A 13,812-nucleotide genomic window follows, 5' to 3' on the forward strand; every position below is an offset into this window, starting at 1 on the left:
ACCTTTCCTGGATGGTTACATACAGTGTATGTAGTCATATCCTACATTAGCACATGGCCTTTCCCAGATGACTATATATACTGTATGCAGTTATAACCTGTGTTAGCACATGGTCTTTCCTGTTCTTTGGCTTCCCTTAGGAACATGTAATATTTGAAGAAATTGGCCTTCTGAAATACGATGGCTGCTGAGATTAAAACAGATCTGGAGTTTTGGTGTCATATGAACAAAAACATAGGTGAACAGATGTTAGGCCACAGATCAGGACAAAATGACATCATGATTAGAAGCATTTGGGGAACTGGAATTTCCTGGGCTTAAGCCCTCCCTTGGCCATTCATTTAACTCAGTGCAGAGTCCTTGATAACTTTTTAAAATATGGCCTTAGTTCCTCACCTGGTGGTGGAATAGCCGTTTTGAAAATCTAAAATCTGAAAGAACTCCAAACTCTAAAACTTAGGAAACATTTAGTGTTTGCATGCATATATGCTGTGCACCATGTGCCCATGAGGCTGAAAGAGGAAGGAGGTCAGATCCCCTGGTTATAGACAGCTGGGACTCCCCCATGTAGCACTGGGAACTGAACCTGGGTCCTCTGCAAGAGCAGACAGTGCTCATAATTGCTGAGTCATCACTCTAGCCTCAAATTCTAGAGCTTTCTGATATGATGCCCCATGTAGAAAATCCCCTATGGTAGAGCTTTGTGCCATGCATAAAAATATTTAAACACATACACACACACACACGCGCGCGAGCACACACACACACACACACACACACACACATGCTCCCGTCCACACCTATGGTCTGTCATTGCAAGTGTCTATCATGGAGTTCCTGGCCCTAAGGCTTTGGATAAGAAGACCTGGCTTTATATAACACATCTCACTGTTAAGCAAGTAAAGAAGGCAGAGTGTGAGGGTACCTAGTGCTAGTGCCTTGCACACTTAATTGGCCGGTTAAATATCAGGTGGTATCAAGTGGGTAACAAGCAGCAGCTTGATGGGAAGCTTTGGTTATTATTAGGTCAGATGGCTGACCTGGGCGGGGCCATTTTTTCAATCTCAGGTTCTAGTTCTTTGTAGAGAGACTGACTTCTAAGTCCTCTACCCTGAGAAACTGTGTGTCTGAGTCAGAGCCCTCAGGTCTCGGCTGCCCTTCCTCATCTTCCTGCTTAGAATAACCCATCTGATAACCACAAGCTTCCGTGGTCATGTGATGTCAGACTATGTATGTTGCTTATACAATCGTTCTGTTAAGTAATTGAATTGATTGATTATCTTAAATAAGTTAAGGGTTTTTTTTTAGCCATTGTTTGGATCCAGTCTTATAAAAAGAAATGTGTGATAGTACTACCTGAAATTTATTCTGCGTGAATAATACTGGTTTTCCCTCTCCCCCTGCAGGCCCTTCTGTCCGTCCTTCGAGAAAGCCACCGTTCCAGAACAGTCTTTAGGAAAGTTGGAGGGTTTGTGTACATTACATCCTTGCTTGTTGCTATGGAGAGGTCTTTGAGCTCTCCTCCCAAGAATGGCTGGGAGAAAGTGAACCAGAATCAAGTGTTTGAGCTCCTGCACACAGTGTTCTGCACGCTGACTGCAGCCCTGCGCTACGAGCCAGCCAACTCTCACTTCTTCAAGACTGAGATCCAGTACGAAAAGCTGGCAGACGCTGTCCGGTTTCTTGGCTGCTTCTCAGACCTCAGGAAAATAAGTGCCGTGAACGTCTTCCCCTCAAACACGCAGCCTTTCCAGAGACTGCTGGAGGAAGGGGCGGTGTCAGTGGACTCCGTGTCACCGACCCTTCGGCACTGCAGTAAACTCTTTATCTATCTCTACAAGGTGGCCACAGATTCTTTTGACAGGTATGGGCCTGCATTGCCTTCTGAATTGCAGGGTGTGCTCAGCACAGCCGCAGCTTTAGACTCCAGTTAACTGGAAAGAACGTGAAAACCGGTGACTCTTCTATGTACTTGAGGTCTGTCACTCCACTCAGGACCATTCCTATTGTCCGGATGTTGAGTTTGTAGTGCAGGAGCCTGTGTTTGAGTGAATGCACATTCATTTAATGCCCTTTGCGATTAATGGAACAGCTTCTAGGACATTTTCTTTTGTGTCATGAGTATTGTTCCTTACTCTAAGTGAACACTAGGTACATTTGGACGTTTTCATCCTGGTCACCCACAGGAGAACATGGTTATTATGATGCATATTACCAGGTGATGGCAGAGAGTCTGTTTTGTAGTCCTTGAAAGATGGCATGCCTCCCTAAGAGACATGTGGTACTGGAGGCATCACAGGCTAGAGTCTATTACAATCGCTTACCTAGGCCTTAGGAAACAAGTGCTTTCTGGAGAGCTGCTGTTTGCCAGGCCTCTGTGCATTTGTATCCTGAGGCATTAGCTCTACGCAGTACCGTCTGGGTCCTGGTCATCGTCCACTGATAATGTACACATTAATATCTGCAGTGTAAGGTGACACATTCTGTGATGGAGAAATCAGGCTCTGCACAGGAGAGCTATGTTACCCAGGGTCATTTATTTTCATTGCCTTGACTACATTTTCAATTAATTTTCCGCTTTGAAAATAATGTAGTCTTATTCTGATTTCTCTAGCTTGAGCATTGTCGTTTTTAATAGTTTCCACTTTTCTTTCATATAAGTGATTTTTTTTTCCACTTCAACTACAAATAGACCAAGTAACAGGAGATACTCTAAATTGTTTCTCGTTTCTCATCTTGCAGGTAATTACTAGCTTACGGGAAGCAGGATGTTGTGTAGTACCAGTGTACTGTGGTGCTGAAGGAGGAGCTGTGTGGATGTCTGTAGACGGCTTCTTTCCTCCTCTTGGCTGCTGACCCCAGCTAATACCCCTTAGCTTTAGTTGTGTCTGTTTAACAAGGTCCGTGTTAACACTGGTAGGAGTGGCTTCTGCGTCCAGCCACCTTTCCTGTTTTAGTCAGTGCGTGTGTTGTGCTTGTGGTCCTCGCTCCTGCGGAATATGAAAGATGTTTCTCACAACCCTGACCCCGCGTCTCCCATGAAACTAACCAGCTGCTGGCGGTGCTCTCTCCTAATCTAACCCGTGTCTGTTTTGTCATCTGTAGTCGTGCAGAGCAGATCCCTCCTTGCCTGACAAGCGAGTCTTCTCTCCCCTCTCCTTGGGGAACACCAGCTTTGTCCAGGAAAAGGTACTGATCTTACAAGAGAAGTCAATGCGCATTGCTGTGGGTTTCCTGTGCCTGCTTATGTGTTGAGGTAGTGGTTGTGCTTTGGGATGCAGGCTCTTGTTTAGGTTTGCTTTGAGGCCTTAAAAAAAATGATACTTTTCAGGACTTGAGATTACTAGTTTGCTTAGAGTATGTTGATAAAAATAAAATGTGTTTCTTCTATAGGGATATGGGGACTTGTAGAAATTTTCATTCATCCTTATTACATACTTTTCACTGTTAACTGTATGAATAGCTGTTCCCCTTAATTCTTATCTGTAGAGCAGGTATACCTTCTATTAAGGGTGTTGTCCCGGGGAGGGGTGATGGCTCAGTGCTTGCTGTACAAGTCTGGTGACCTGAGTTCAGATCCCTAGAACTCTTGTAAAACAGGTGTCCATAATCCCAGTGCTTAGAAGGAAAATGGAGAACAATGCTAGGAGACTGTCCGGAGAGTTGGGTGCCACTAGCTTAGCACACACTGTGGCAAACAACAAGAGAAACAAGGGGGATGCAAGGACAGCTGCCTGAGGGTGCACTCCGACCTCTCCACACATCACCTGGTACACACCGGTGCTCCTTCGTACACACGCTGTCATCCCACCCTGCTGACACAGCGTGAATACACACCAAGACGCTGTGCAAGAGAAGCTTGTCCCATGGTAAAACCGCTTCTCCGAGACCACTGTCCTGGGCTGCAGCTGGTATTCCTGCTAACTGCCACCCTCCTTCAGTGTACAAATAACTGTTCCCCTTAAAGATAAGTAACCAGGGTGGCCTTAGTGCTTCGTAGGCTGCCCTCCCCTTTCTCATTAGTTATTGTTGGAGTCCTTCTTGGTTTTACTGTTACTACAAAGTGAACTTCATAGCCCTGGATGTTTATTTTCTCAGTCAGGTTTAACCAGTTGAAAATACAAGGCTGATGCAAAAATATGTGTCAAAGCTCAAGGTTTGAAAAGGGGAAGGAAAAACACTTGCTGAGGTTTTACCTTTGTATGTTTCACGGAAGTGTATAAGCTGGTCCAGTTTATCAAACATCTAAATTTTATAAATTTAGATGAGAGAGAGAGAGAGAGAGAGAGAGAGAGAGAGAGAGAGAGAGGTAGGGAGGGAGGGAGAGAAAGAAAAGGAAGGAAGGAAGGAAGGAAGGAAGGAAGGAAGGAAGGAAGGAAGGAAATCAAGCCAGCAGTCAATTGGCCAAGAACAGCTAAGATCCATTTCAGAGTCTGTGTACAACCTGCATCTAACATAATCAATCTGTAGAGCTGGCACAGCGTGCTCCCTTCTGTCCTTGCTTGTCCTCATAGGCTATGGCAAGTCCTTAACACATGTACAAACATCTCCAGTTGGGGTTTGTGAGAAATGAGTATGAGAATCTGTTAGGTTCTGTTTTCACCCCAATGACAGTTGTTTGGCTTACAAAACAAATATTACGGTGGACAGTTGATCAACAGTATCATACATTATGTGTTTGAATTCTGTGTCAGTGAGTTTAAAAAGCCTCAGAGTGGAACCCCGGTTTGTATGGAATGCACATGAGCTTCTTCATCTTACTACATGGCAGATATGGCCTAAGAACCACTTATGTTGTATAGGGTATGATAGATAGTCTAGGTAAAGGAATGCACCCCACTTGATATATGAAAGTTGAGCACACCTGCAGTTGGCTCCCCAGGGGATCTAAGACCAAATCCCCTGGGGATACCCAGGGCCAACTAAACACTGTGGTAACAGGCATTGGGATGTGAGGATACTTTTTTTTTTTTTGCCTTAGATTTATATGGGGGCTTATATCTCATTACAATTAATCATGAGTAGCGTTAAATAAATCTAGCATTGTTCAACATATTTGTACTCTCAAATAACTCTTTCGTGTCCGTGCAATATTATAAACAAACAGGGCTCTGCACGCCAGATTATTTTCTTTTCCAACATTGAGCTTAATTGAACAAGTGGTAAATTAAATAACTTTAATTTAACCTCATAGCTTTCTGTTGCAAATTGAGTACGGCAAAAGACATGTAATTTTTGAACATTACCATGTTTATGATTTCAAAAATAATTAGTCAATGTTAGAGAAAGAATTATATTCATGAGGTAGTTGAAACTACTCAAACTTTAAAATGACCACATCGTAAATGATAAAGGCCTATAATTTGCTGTGTCCCTAAATATATTCACTGAAACCCATAAAGTAGAAATTGACAGTCTAAAGAATATATTTTCGTTAAAAATTTTCTGGAGAGTGGCTTATTTAAATGATAACTGAAAAAGAGAAAAGAGGTCTGTATGGAGTTTTGTGTGTTTAAATCAGAAATGTGTTTTCTGTAGAGATACTGGGGGTTTGACTTAAGGAAAAGCTGTCACTCAAGCAGCAAACATGTATAGGGAGCCCTAATCCCCATGCACCCTCCCTCAGACTTACAGCCAATGCCACCTGACCATGTCCATGCTAAAATCAGTGTTGCCCTATCCCGACTGCTCAGGGTTAATGATGGCCACTTACACTTGTTAGGGAAGTACGGTCCCCCTGAGCTGCATCCCGAGCCCCTACCTATACCAACAGGTTACCATTTAGGTCAGGTCGCCCCCTCCTGAGTTATAATCAGGCAACTCATACAGCATATTTATCCACACATCCAAATATAGTAGGTTTTGAAATTAGAATTGTAGTCATGTAGTCACATTATTTCTAGAACTCCTCAACAAATGACATCAGCTCATGGGCATCTCTTCCTCTTGGCAGCACAGACTGGGTTTGCTGGCAAATGACAGACCAGCCTTGTATTGTGTTTGCACGATCTGTGGAACATTCTGACACTGACGAAGTCTGCACTTGTGACGCTTGTCTTACATGAAGAACCTGGATTCTCTCTATGTTTAAAAAAGGAAGAACTAGCCAACCTGGAGTTTGGGAAAGTAAAAGATGTGACTTTCCCGTTGTTTACAATTTAAGAGGACTGCTAGGATAAAGCTGTAGTTGAGCACTATTGAGAGAATGAGAACTAGGTCTGTGTGGGGAAGACTGCAGCCGCTAGTCACTGCACGCAGCCTTGTGCCTGGAAACACTAACACAGTCAGCATACACTGTTTGACTGTGGATTACCAAAACGGGAATGAAACTTAACTGAAGGAGAATTTAAGTTGGAATATTAAGTATCAATTTCTAGTAATTGCAAATGACTACAACAGCCACAATAGCTGATCTTTCAAACATCATTTTATTCCATTTTCAAACAGGCCTTGCTTATGATTTAACTATTTAATAAGCTTACTATAACCCATAATTAAAAATTGGTCATACTTAATACTTGGTAAGGGTTGTTGCTGTCCTATTAAAATGTACCTAATTTTAGTTAATTTAAAAAAAAAATTATGGGACGGGAGGTGGTGGTGCACGCCTTTAGTCCCAGCACTTGGGAGGCAGAGGCAGGTGGACTTCTGAGTTCAAGGCCAGCCTGGTCTACAACGTGAGTTCCAGGACAGCCAGGGCTACACAGAGAAACCCTGTCTCGAAAAAAAAAAAGAAAAACTTACATTTTTAACAATGTTTGCTGTGTCAGAAAACAATATTTTCTGGTTTGAAAACCATCTGATTATGATATTATTGTCATATACAGTTTGTGAAATTGGATATTTATGAAGAGTTTAATTTCTAAGGACTAGAAGGTATCTTCCTGAGCATGACCACAATTTAACTTAAAATCTAAGTTCAACTATTAACTCACAAATAAGTTTCAAAGGAAGGCATGTATATAAAATGTACAACTGAAATCTGCTTTTATCAAATTTGGTTGGCTTACAATGAAAATACTTCCTATGGAGTTCTTTAATTTCAGTAGATGGAGACCTCAGCAGTGCTGGAGAAAAATGTAAATCGTTTTTAAAAATATAAATGGATAAAAGTATTTTAAGGAACAAAGAACAAATACAAATCAGGTACCATTAGTAAGATGTGCTTAGAAATCTCTTTTTTTAGAATTATTTTTAAGTAATAAGAACACTGTGTTGCCTGGTGCCCAGAGAGGACACAAGAGGGCGACAGACCCTTGTAGCTGTAGTTACAGTTAGCTGTAAACTGCTAAGCGGGTGCTGGGAACTGAGCTGGGGCCCACTTCGAGAGTAGCAAGCTCTCTTAATCTCTCAGCTCTTTCCAGCCCACAGATCTTTCTTGATAGGCTTAGTTGTTAACGTTCTTCTGAATGTAAACCAGCCAGATCTGAGAGAGAAGCCATGAATGGGTACAGAATTTCTGACTTAATCGAAGAGAACACATGTACAGCTGAGTGTTTTCCTAGAATTTCTGTAAAAAGAGGATAGTACGTTTTCCCGAGAACATGGCAGTGCCAGTTCTTTTACTAAATCACCATTGTAAGGCATCTGTTTCCAAGCTGCTCCTGACTGAAAAGCTGGAGCAGCTCAGAGCTCTGCTGGGACCAGGTTGAGACCCACCTACTGGAGCATGAGCATTCACAGGCTGTGGCTGCAGCACCTTCTGGGTTCCCACAGAAGCTTGCGCTTTCCTGAGATGTAGAAGAGGTAGACAGGAGAGACCTTTGAAGGGAGGGGAAATGCCTACTCAGGGAACAGCTTGACTGTGCATCTGATGACAACTCGTATAAAACATGCCTTCTCAATAATAAAGGCCAAATGCTTTCAGGAATAGTGCAGAGGTGCCCAGACTGAGGATGTAGTTCTCAGTACACCAGAGGCTTCTCAGTTGAGCCAACACTCGTTCAGTTGCTTCTGATAGAGAAGACCACTTATATCTTGTTAGCCCAGGATTCTCTTGCCTAGAGAAGATCAAAACCATACGGGTAGTTTGAAAGGACTCTCATTGAGTGGTTCAGTTTAGTCCAATATTACCTAACCTGCTGTCTTTTGGGAGTTTTAAATCACTCATTCACCTGTTTTTTAAAAATATCTTCTGGCACAAGTACCAGTGTTTAATGAGACAGCCCGAAGATTATATGGTTTGGATGCACAAGGCAGGAATTGATCAGCTATCTCCAGGTAACTTGGTGGGTGGTGTACAGTGTTTTTCACTTTTATAAATGTCTCACCCAGCAGGTATTTTGTAACTCCCTGAACTTCAAGGCTTTTGCATATCAGTGATTAAAAGTAATGGGAGATGAAGAAAATGAACGGCAAATGTGGTTTTGAGTAGATTCTAAATAAGCCTTACTTTTTTTTGTAGGCATGCATTTCATTGTGTTTCAACTCCCCCCGTGTATCCTGCTAAAAGTGTCACTGACCTGAAACTTCAGGTGACAAGCTCACCTCTGCAAAGCTCCGATGCTGTCATCATCCATCCTGGGGCCATGTTAGCCATGCTCGACCTGCTGGCTTCTGTGGGCTCAGTGACACAGCCAGAAGTAAGCTGGTCATGGTAGATATCTGTTTAGTGAATAAAAGGACAGTGTGTCTACCTGAGGATTAAGGACTGGGAAGAGCATGTAATGTAGCTGGCCCGTTACATTCACAATAGGAAATCCCCATTGAGCCAGGCCTTCCAGATACCGGTTCTGGTTTTGAATACAGCTAATGTGTTACCAGTAGGGCCCCAGTGGTTCCTTGTGGTCTGAGACTCTTCTGTTTCCCCTGAGAGTCTTGCTCAGTGCTGGAAATGGCTCAGAGGTGATACAGAAGGAGACATGCCTAAGACACCACAGTGAGTCTGATGTTCCATTCTGCCCTGGAACACTCAGAAGTTTGGGGTGCTTACAGTTGGGGTGACTGTTTTTGTTAAAATGCTGTATGTTTTCTAAACTCCAAAGTGTCAGAAATGTGAATGACCAACTTTCTTAAAGGTAGTTACTACCACCGTGAAAAAGACTTTACACTCCAGATATGGTAGCATACAGCTTTAATACCAGCACTTGGAAGGCAAAGGTCAGCCATTCTCTAAGTTCAAGGCTACCCTGGTCTGAATATTAAGTTCCTGGCTACATAGTGAAACCCTGTCTTTAAAAGAAAGGGGGACTTTACACCTACAGTTTCTGTGATGTGTATGTTTTTAAGTAACTAAAAGTTCATGTTACAAGTTCCTGTAGGAAGAGCTGCCACCTGTGTCACTAAGGATGCCCTGGTGGCACGCTTCTCTTTGTTAACTTTAGCATGCTTTGGACCTTCAACTTGCCGTGGCCAATATTTTACAATCGCTGGTGCACACAGAGAGAAACCAGCAGGTCATGTGTGAGGCTGGTCTTCATGCACGGCTGCTGCAAAGCTGTGGCGCTGCCCTGGCTGACGAGGACCACTCCCTGCACCCACCCCTGCAGCGCATGTTTGAACGGTTAGCCTCTCAGGCCCTGGAGCCCATGGTGCTGAGGTGAGTAAACTCTTCTCTGTTTTTAGTAAGTTAGCACAGGCAGTTCTTGGAGTCTTTGTGTTCTATTCTGACCCTAAGGCGAAGGCCTGCAATCTTAAGAGTCTCAGGAAGCTGGAACAGGGGGATCACAAATGCAAGGCCTGACTGGCGGTGATAGTCTGGAGAACTTAATGCCATGGTTTCTCGCAAGGAAAAGTGAATGGAGTCTAGGGGTTGAGCTCAGCGGTAGAGTGTTTGCCTAGCATGCAGGGAGTCTTGGGACCCAGTTCCGTAAAAAGTAAAAACTTGCCTTTCATGGGCTTAATATATTTAAATGTGGACAAACCACAGCCTAACTAAACAAACTATTTAGAAGTGGAACAGCTCCTTACCTCGCTCTCATGAGTACAGGGCAGGAGGCCTGTGAGGTGAATTAAGGCCAGACTGATACTACATAGTGACTGATACCATAATTCTAAAAATGAATGAATGAATGAATGAATGAACGAATGAATGGGCTAGACTGGTACACCATGGAGACTGATACCTTGATTCTAAAAATAAGTAAATGAATGAATGAATAAATAAATAATAAGTAGGTAGATAAATAGGTAAATAAATAAGGTGACTGATACCTTGATTCTAAAAATAAATGGATGGATGGATGGATGGATGGATGGATGGAGAAAGAGAGAGAGAGAGAGAGAGAGAGAGAGAGAGAGAGAGAGAGAGTAAGTAAGTGTCTGGTGGATAACATGTGTGCTTACTAACAGCATTTCTGTCCATGGCTTATTTCTTCCCCTTGAATCTAGAAAACCCATTTTCCTTTAAATAATATCATATTTCTTAAGAATAGGAGTTACGTCTGTTTTTTATTTAAGGATGTTAGGTAGTCAGGACTCTTTTTTAAAGGAGGCTAGAAAGATGGCTCAGTGGTTTAGCGCACATGCTCTCTCAAGAGGACCTGAGTTTCGTACCCAGCATCCCTCTCAGGCTGTTGATAGCTGCTTGTGTTTCCAGCCCCAGGGGGATCCCACACATCTTCTGCTCTGTGTAGACACTACAGTGATGCACGAACCTGTAGAGACATATACACACCTACATATAACTACAACTAAAATAAAATTTTAAAAATGTGTTTTATAAAGTAAGACATATATTTATATCTTTTTTAAACATATATTTTCAAGTAATTTTATTTTACAGTCCTTCCAAAGACCAGAGTTGATTATCTCTCTTATCCAGTTTCCTCCTGTGGTTCCAGCTTCTGTCAGTGTACCACAGCATCCACAGGAAAGTGACATCATATGATACGTGCTCATGTGCATTTCATTCTTTCTATTGGGAGCCATATGTAGGTACATCCTTATTTTTTGGAGCTTGGTTTTTATTGGATAGTGCACCAGCTTATTTCCTAAAAGTCAAAATCTTCCTGTGTCAGCCTCCTGGGTGTCAGGATTACAGGCATGTACCAGGTGTATTTATGTGACCACTGCACAGTTCTCGATCCCATGAGTATCTTGCTCCTGCTGTCCCTCTGAGTCCTACGGACCCCTGACCTCCCGCCGTCCCTAACCTGCATACCTCTGCATCCTATGCATCCCTGATCTCCAGTCCCTAACTGGTGTACCTCTGAGTCCGTCCTATGCACCCCTGACCTCCCTCCATCCCTAATCTGTGTACACCACTATGCTCCCCAACTCAATGATTTTGTCATGTTGGAAATGTTTTGCTTGCACACATCCTATATAATATGTGGCATTTGTAGATATATAGTTTATCATAACGTGCACACGTGTGTACATATGTGTGTGTTCTGAGAATCAAGCCAGGGCTCATGCCTCCTGGAGGAGCACTCTTCCACTGAGCTATAGCTCTAGCTCAAGAAGAATGCGTATGTTTTAACTCAAGAGAAAAATGTTGTCTTTACAAATGGAACTTGGTCAGTTTTTAAATTTGGGGTAGGGGTTTTGGTCAAGTGGTTAAAAGCTCAGCAGTTAAAAGCATTGATTGCTATTGCTACAGGTCCTGATCTGCTTTTCAGAACCGAGACTTAAAACTTTATTTAATTCCAGGTCTAGGGGATCTGGAACCTTCTTCTGGATTCTGTGGCATCAAGCATATATGTGGTGCACAGCCACACATAGAGGCAAAATATCCATACACATAAAATTAAAATAAAACCTTTTCTGTTTTCTTTGAAATCATACAGCCAAATAGATGTAGTCATACATTACCTTTTTCATTCTTTTAAAATTATACCTATAGCTTGTTTTCTGAGACCATACAGGGTGTCTTTATTCTTGTCTTCTGTTGAAGTACTGTCATTGTATGAAGATTTAAAGGCTTTTCAAAAACATGGTTGAAATATTATTTGTGATTTTTAAAGCCCATTCCAAAATTATTGTTGATCAAGAAAAATATTTCATGTAAACATGTGTCAAACGGAATTGTATCAGGTGTCATGACAGCTTACATGCCAGGCTCTGAAAGGAATCCTACTGTGTGTCATTCCTAGACAGTGTGCTTTGTGTGCACACCATGTCTAGGAGGATGTGCTTAAGGGATTGTATGTCCTAGCCCTTTGCAATGCTTTCCACCCTTTCTGGTGCTTAGAAGTAGCTTGTTTTATAACTACCACAGGTATGGGATCTGGCTTGCCTAGTGTGATACATTATTTGAACCCTTAATCTGAGACATAAGAAAGCATCATAACCAAATATTAGAAGAAGCTTTACCACATAAGTAGGAAATTTAAATACTATAGAGTAGATTCTATAATAGCAGTTTTATAGAATTTATTTAAGGGCAGCTTATCCAAAAATTGTAGGGAGGTTGCCTTTCTAGGGTAATGACAGTTTAGAAATAGAATATGGAAGACGATTATCCAGACTGGATCTAGGAGGGAATGGACTCCCTTTGCAATGAGAGAAACAGGCATCACGACTCAGTAAGCAATACAGCACTCCTGTGAAGCGAGGAACAAGTCAGACTTATGGGTGGGGTGAAAGGGGGTGCACTGAGAGGGTATTGAAGGTAAGTCTCATTGTCACTGTGGTCTTCCTGCTGGGGAGTTGGGGTTTTCACGTGCCAGGAATGAGCAGCCATTGACATCTTAAGCAAGGCAGTGACAAGGAGTAGATGGTGTTAGGACCCGGAGGGATCCACTGGAGGTGACAGACCACTGCTAGATACAGAAACAGGGCGCTCGGTCAGGGTCCTGTTAGAGGACTGCCAGGGTAGGGCGTGTCACAGACAGGAAGTCGGATTAGCATGACTAATTTATGAATGGGGATTTTATGAATGTAGAAAGCAAAGCAAATGAGAAGACTCCAAACCCATTTTGGTGTTGTGGGGTAGAAGGGAGTGAGGGCACTCTAGGGTGCATAGTAGATGTACAGCTATATGCTGACTATAATATGAAATTAACATCATATGTTGTGTCTTAATAACTTTGTTTCGTGTTGTAACTCCTCCGTTACAATTCATTATCCCCTACCGTGCCCCTTGACGTGGTGTCTTGTTCTGTAATATTCTCAGTGGAGGCCTAACTGTGAGTTCTCTTCTTTAGGGAGTTTTTGCGTTTGGCAAGCCCTTTGAATTGTGGTGCCTGGGACAAAAAGCTGCTGAAACAATACAGGGTTCACAAACCGAGTTCGCTGAGCTTCGAGCCTGAAATGAGAAGTAAGCTGAGCTTTGAGATTCCTGGTCATGGTTTATTTTGTCACTGACATCCATGTAGGTGGGGTGGGTCTGCATGAGAATTTTACAAAGAAAAGAGGTTGTTGCTATTTGGTCAGTGACACACAATCAGGTTGGTTAACAGAGGGAGAGAACAGCAGAGGTGGGTAAGGAGGGGTGGTCAGTGTAAGGATACAGGCAGCTTGGCCCTTGGCGTGGGAGGAGTACATTTATCTCAGAAGATTCTCTCTCTCTCCCAAGTGACCTTTGCTGCCTGGACTGGGGACTGTCAGTTATGTTGTTTAAATGCAGCAGTGTGTTTGCAGGGCAGCTGGAGCTTGGGAAATTAGAAATCACAACAGAAGTCAAATTAGGCCTTAGAGAAAAGAAGGGAAGGTAGGTGGCTTCTGGAGTCAGGTGTCCTGTGTCAAGATGGCAGGTGTCCTGGGATTGGAAGGCAGGTGTCCTGGAATTGGAAGACAGGTGTTCTGGGGTTGGAAGGCAGGTGTCCTGAGACTGGAAGGCAGGTGTCCTGAGACTGGAATGCAGGTGTCCTGGGATTGGAATGCAGGTGTCCTGAGACTGGAATGCAGGTGTCCTGAGACTGGAAGGCA

General features: G+C 42.9%; 1 protein-coding gene across 1 annotated transcript in view; it reads left to right on the forward strand.

Annotated features, from left to right (window-relative positions):
* Wdfy3 (WD repeat and FYVE domain containing 3) overlaps positions 1-13,812 on the forward strand; it is a 183,264-nt gene that overhangs the window by 74,255 nt on the left and 95,197 nt on the right. Inside the window, exons 12-16 of the mRNA XM_028773634.1 lie at positions 1,407-1,864; positions 3,106-3,189; positions 8,405-8,582; positions 9,324-9,538; positions 13,089-13,201. Of these exons, the coding sequence (XP_028629467.1) occupies positions 1,407-1,864; positions 3,106-3,189; positions 8,405-8,582; positions 9,324-9,538; positions 13,089-13,201 (1,048 nt within the window). The remainder of the gene's footprint in view (positions 1-1,406; positions 1,865-3,105; positions 3,190-8,404; positions 8,583-9,323; positions 9,539-13,088; positions 13,202-13,812) is intronic.

This window comes from Grammomys surdaster, unplaced genomic scaffold, assembly GCF_004785775.1.
Source record: "Grammomys surdaster isolate TR1022 unplaced genomic scaffold, NIH_TR_1.0 233, whole genome shotgun sequence".
NCBI classification, from domain to species: Eukaryota; Metazoa; Chordata; class Mammalia; order Rodentia; family Muridae; genus Grammomys; species Grammomys surdaster.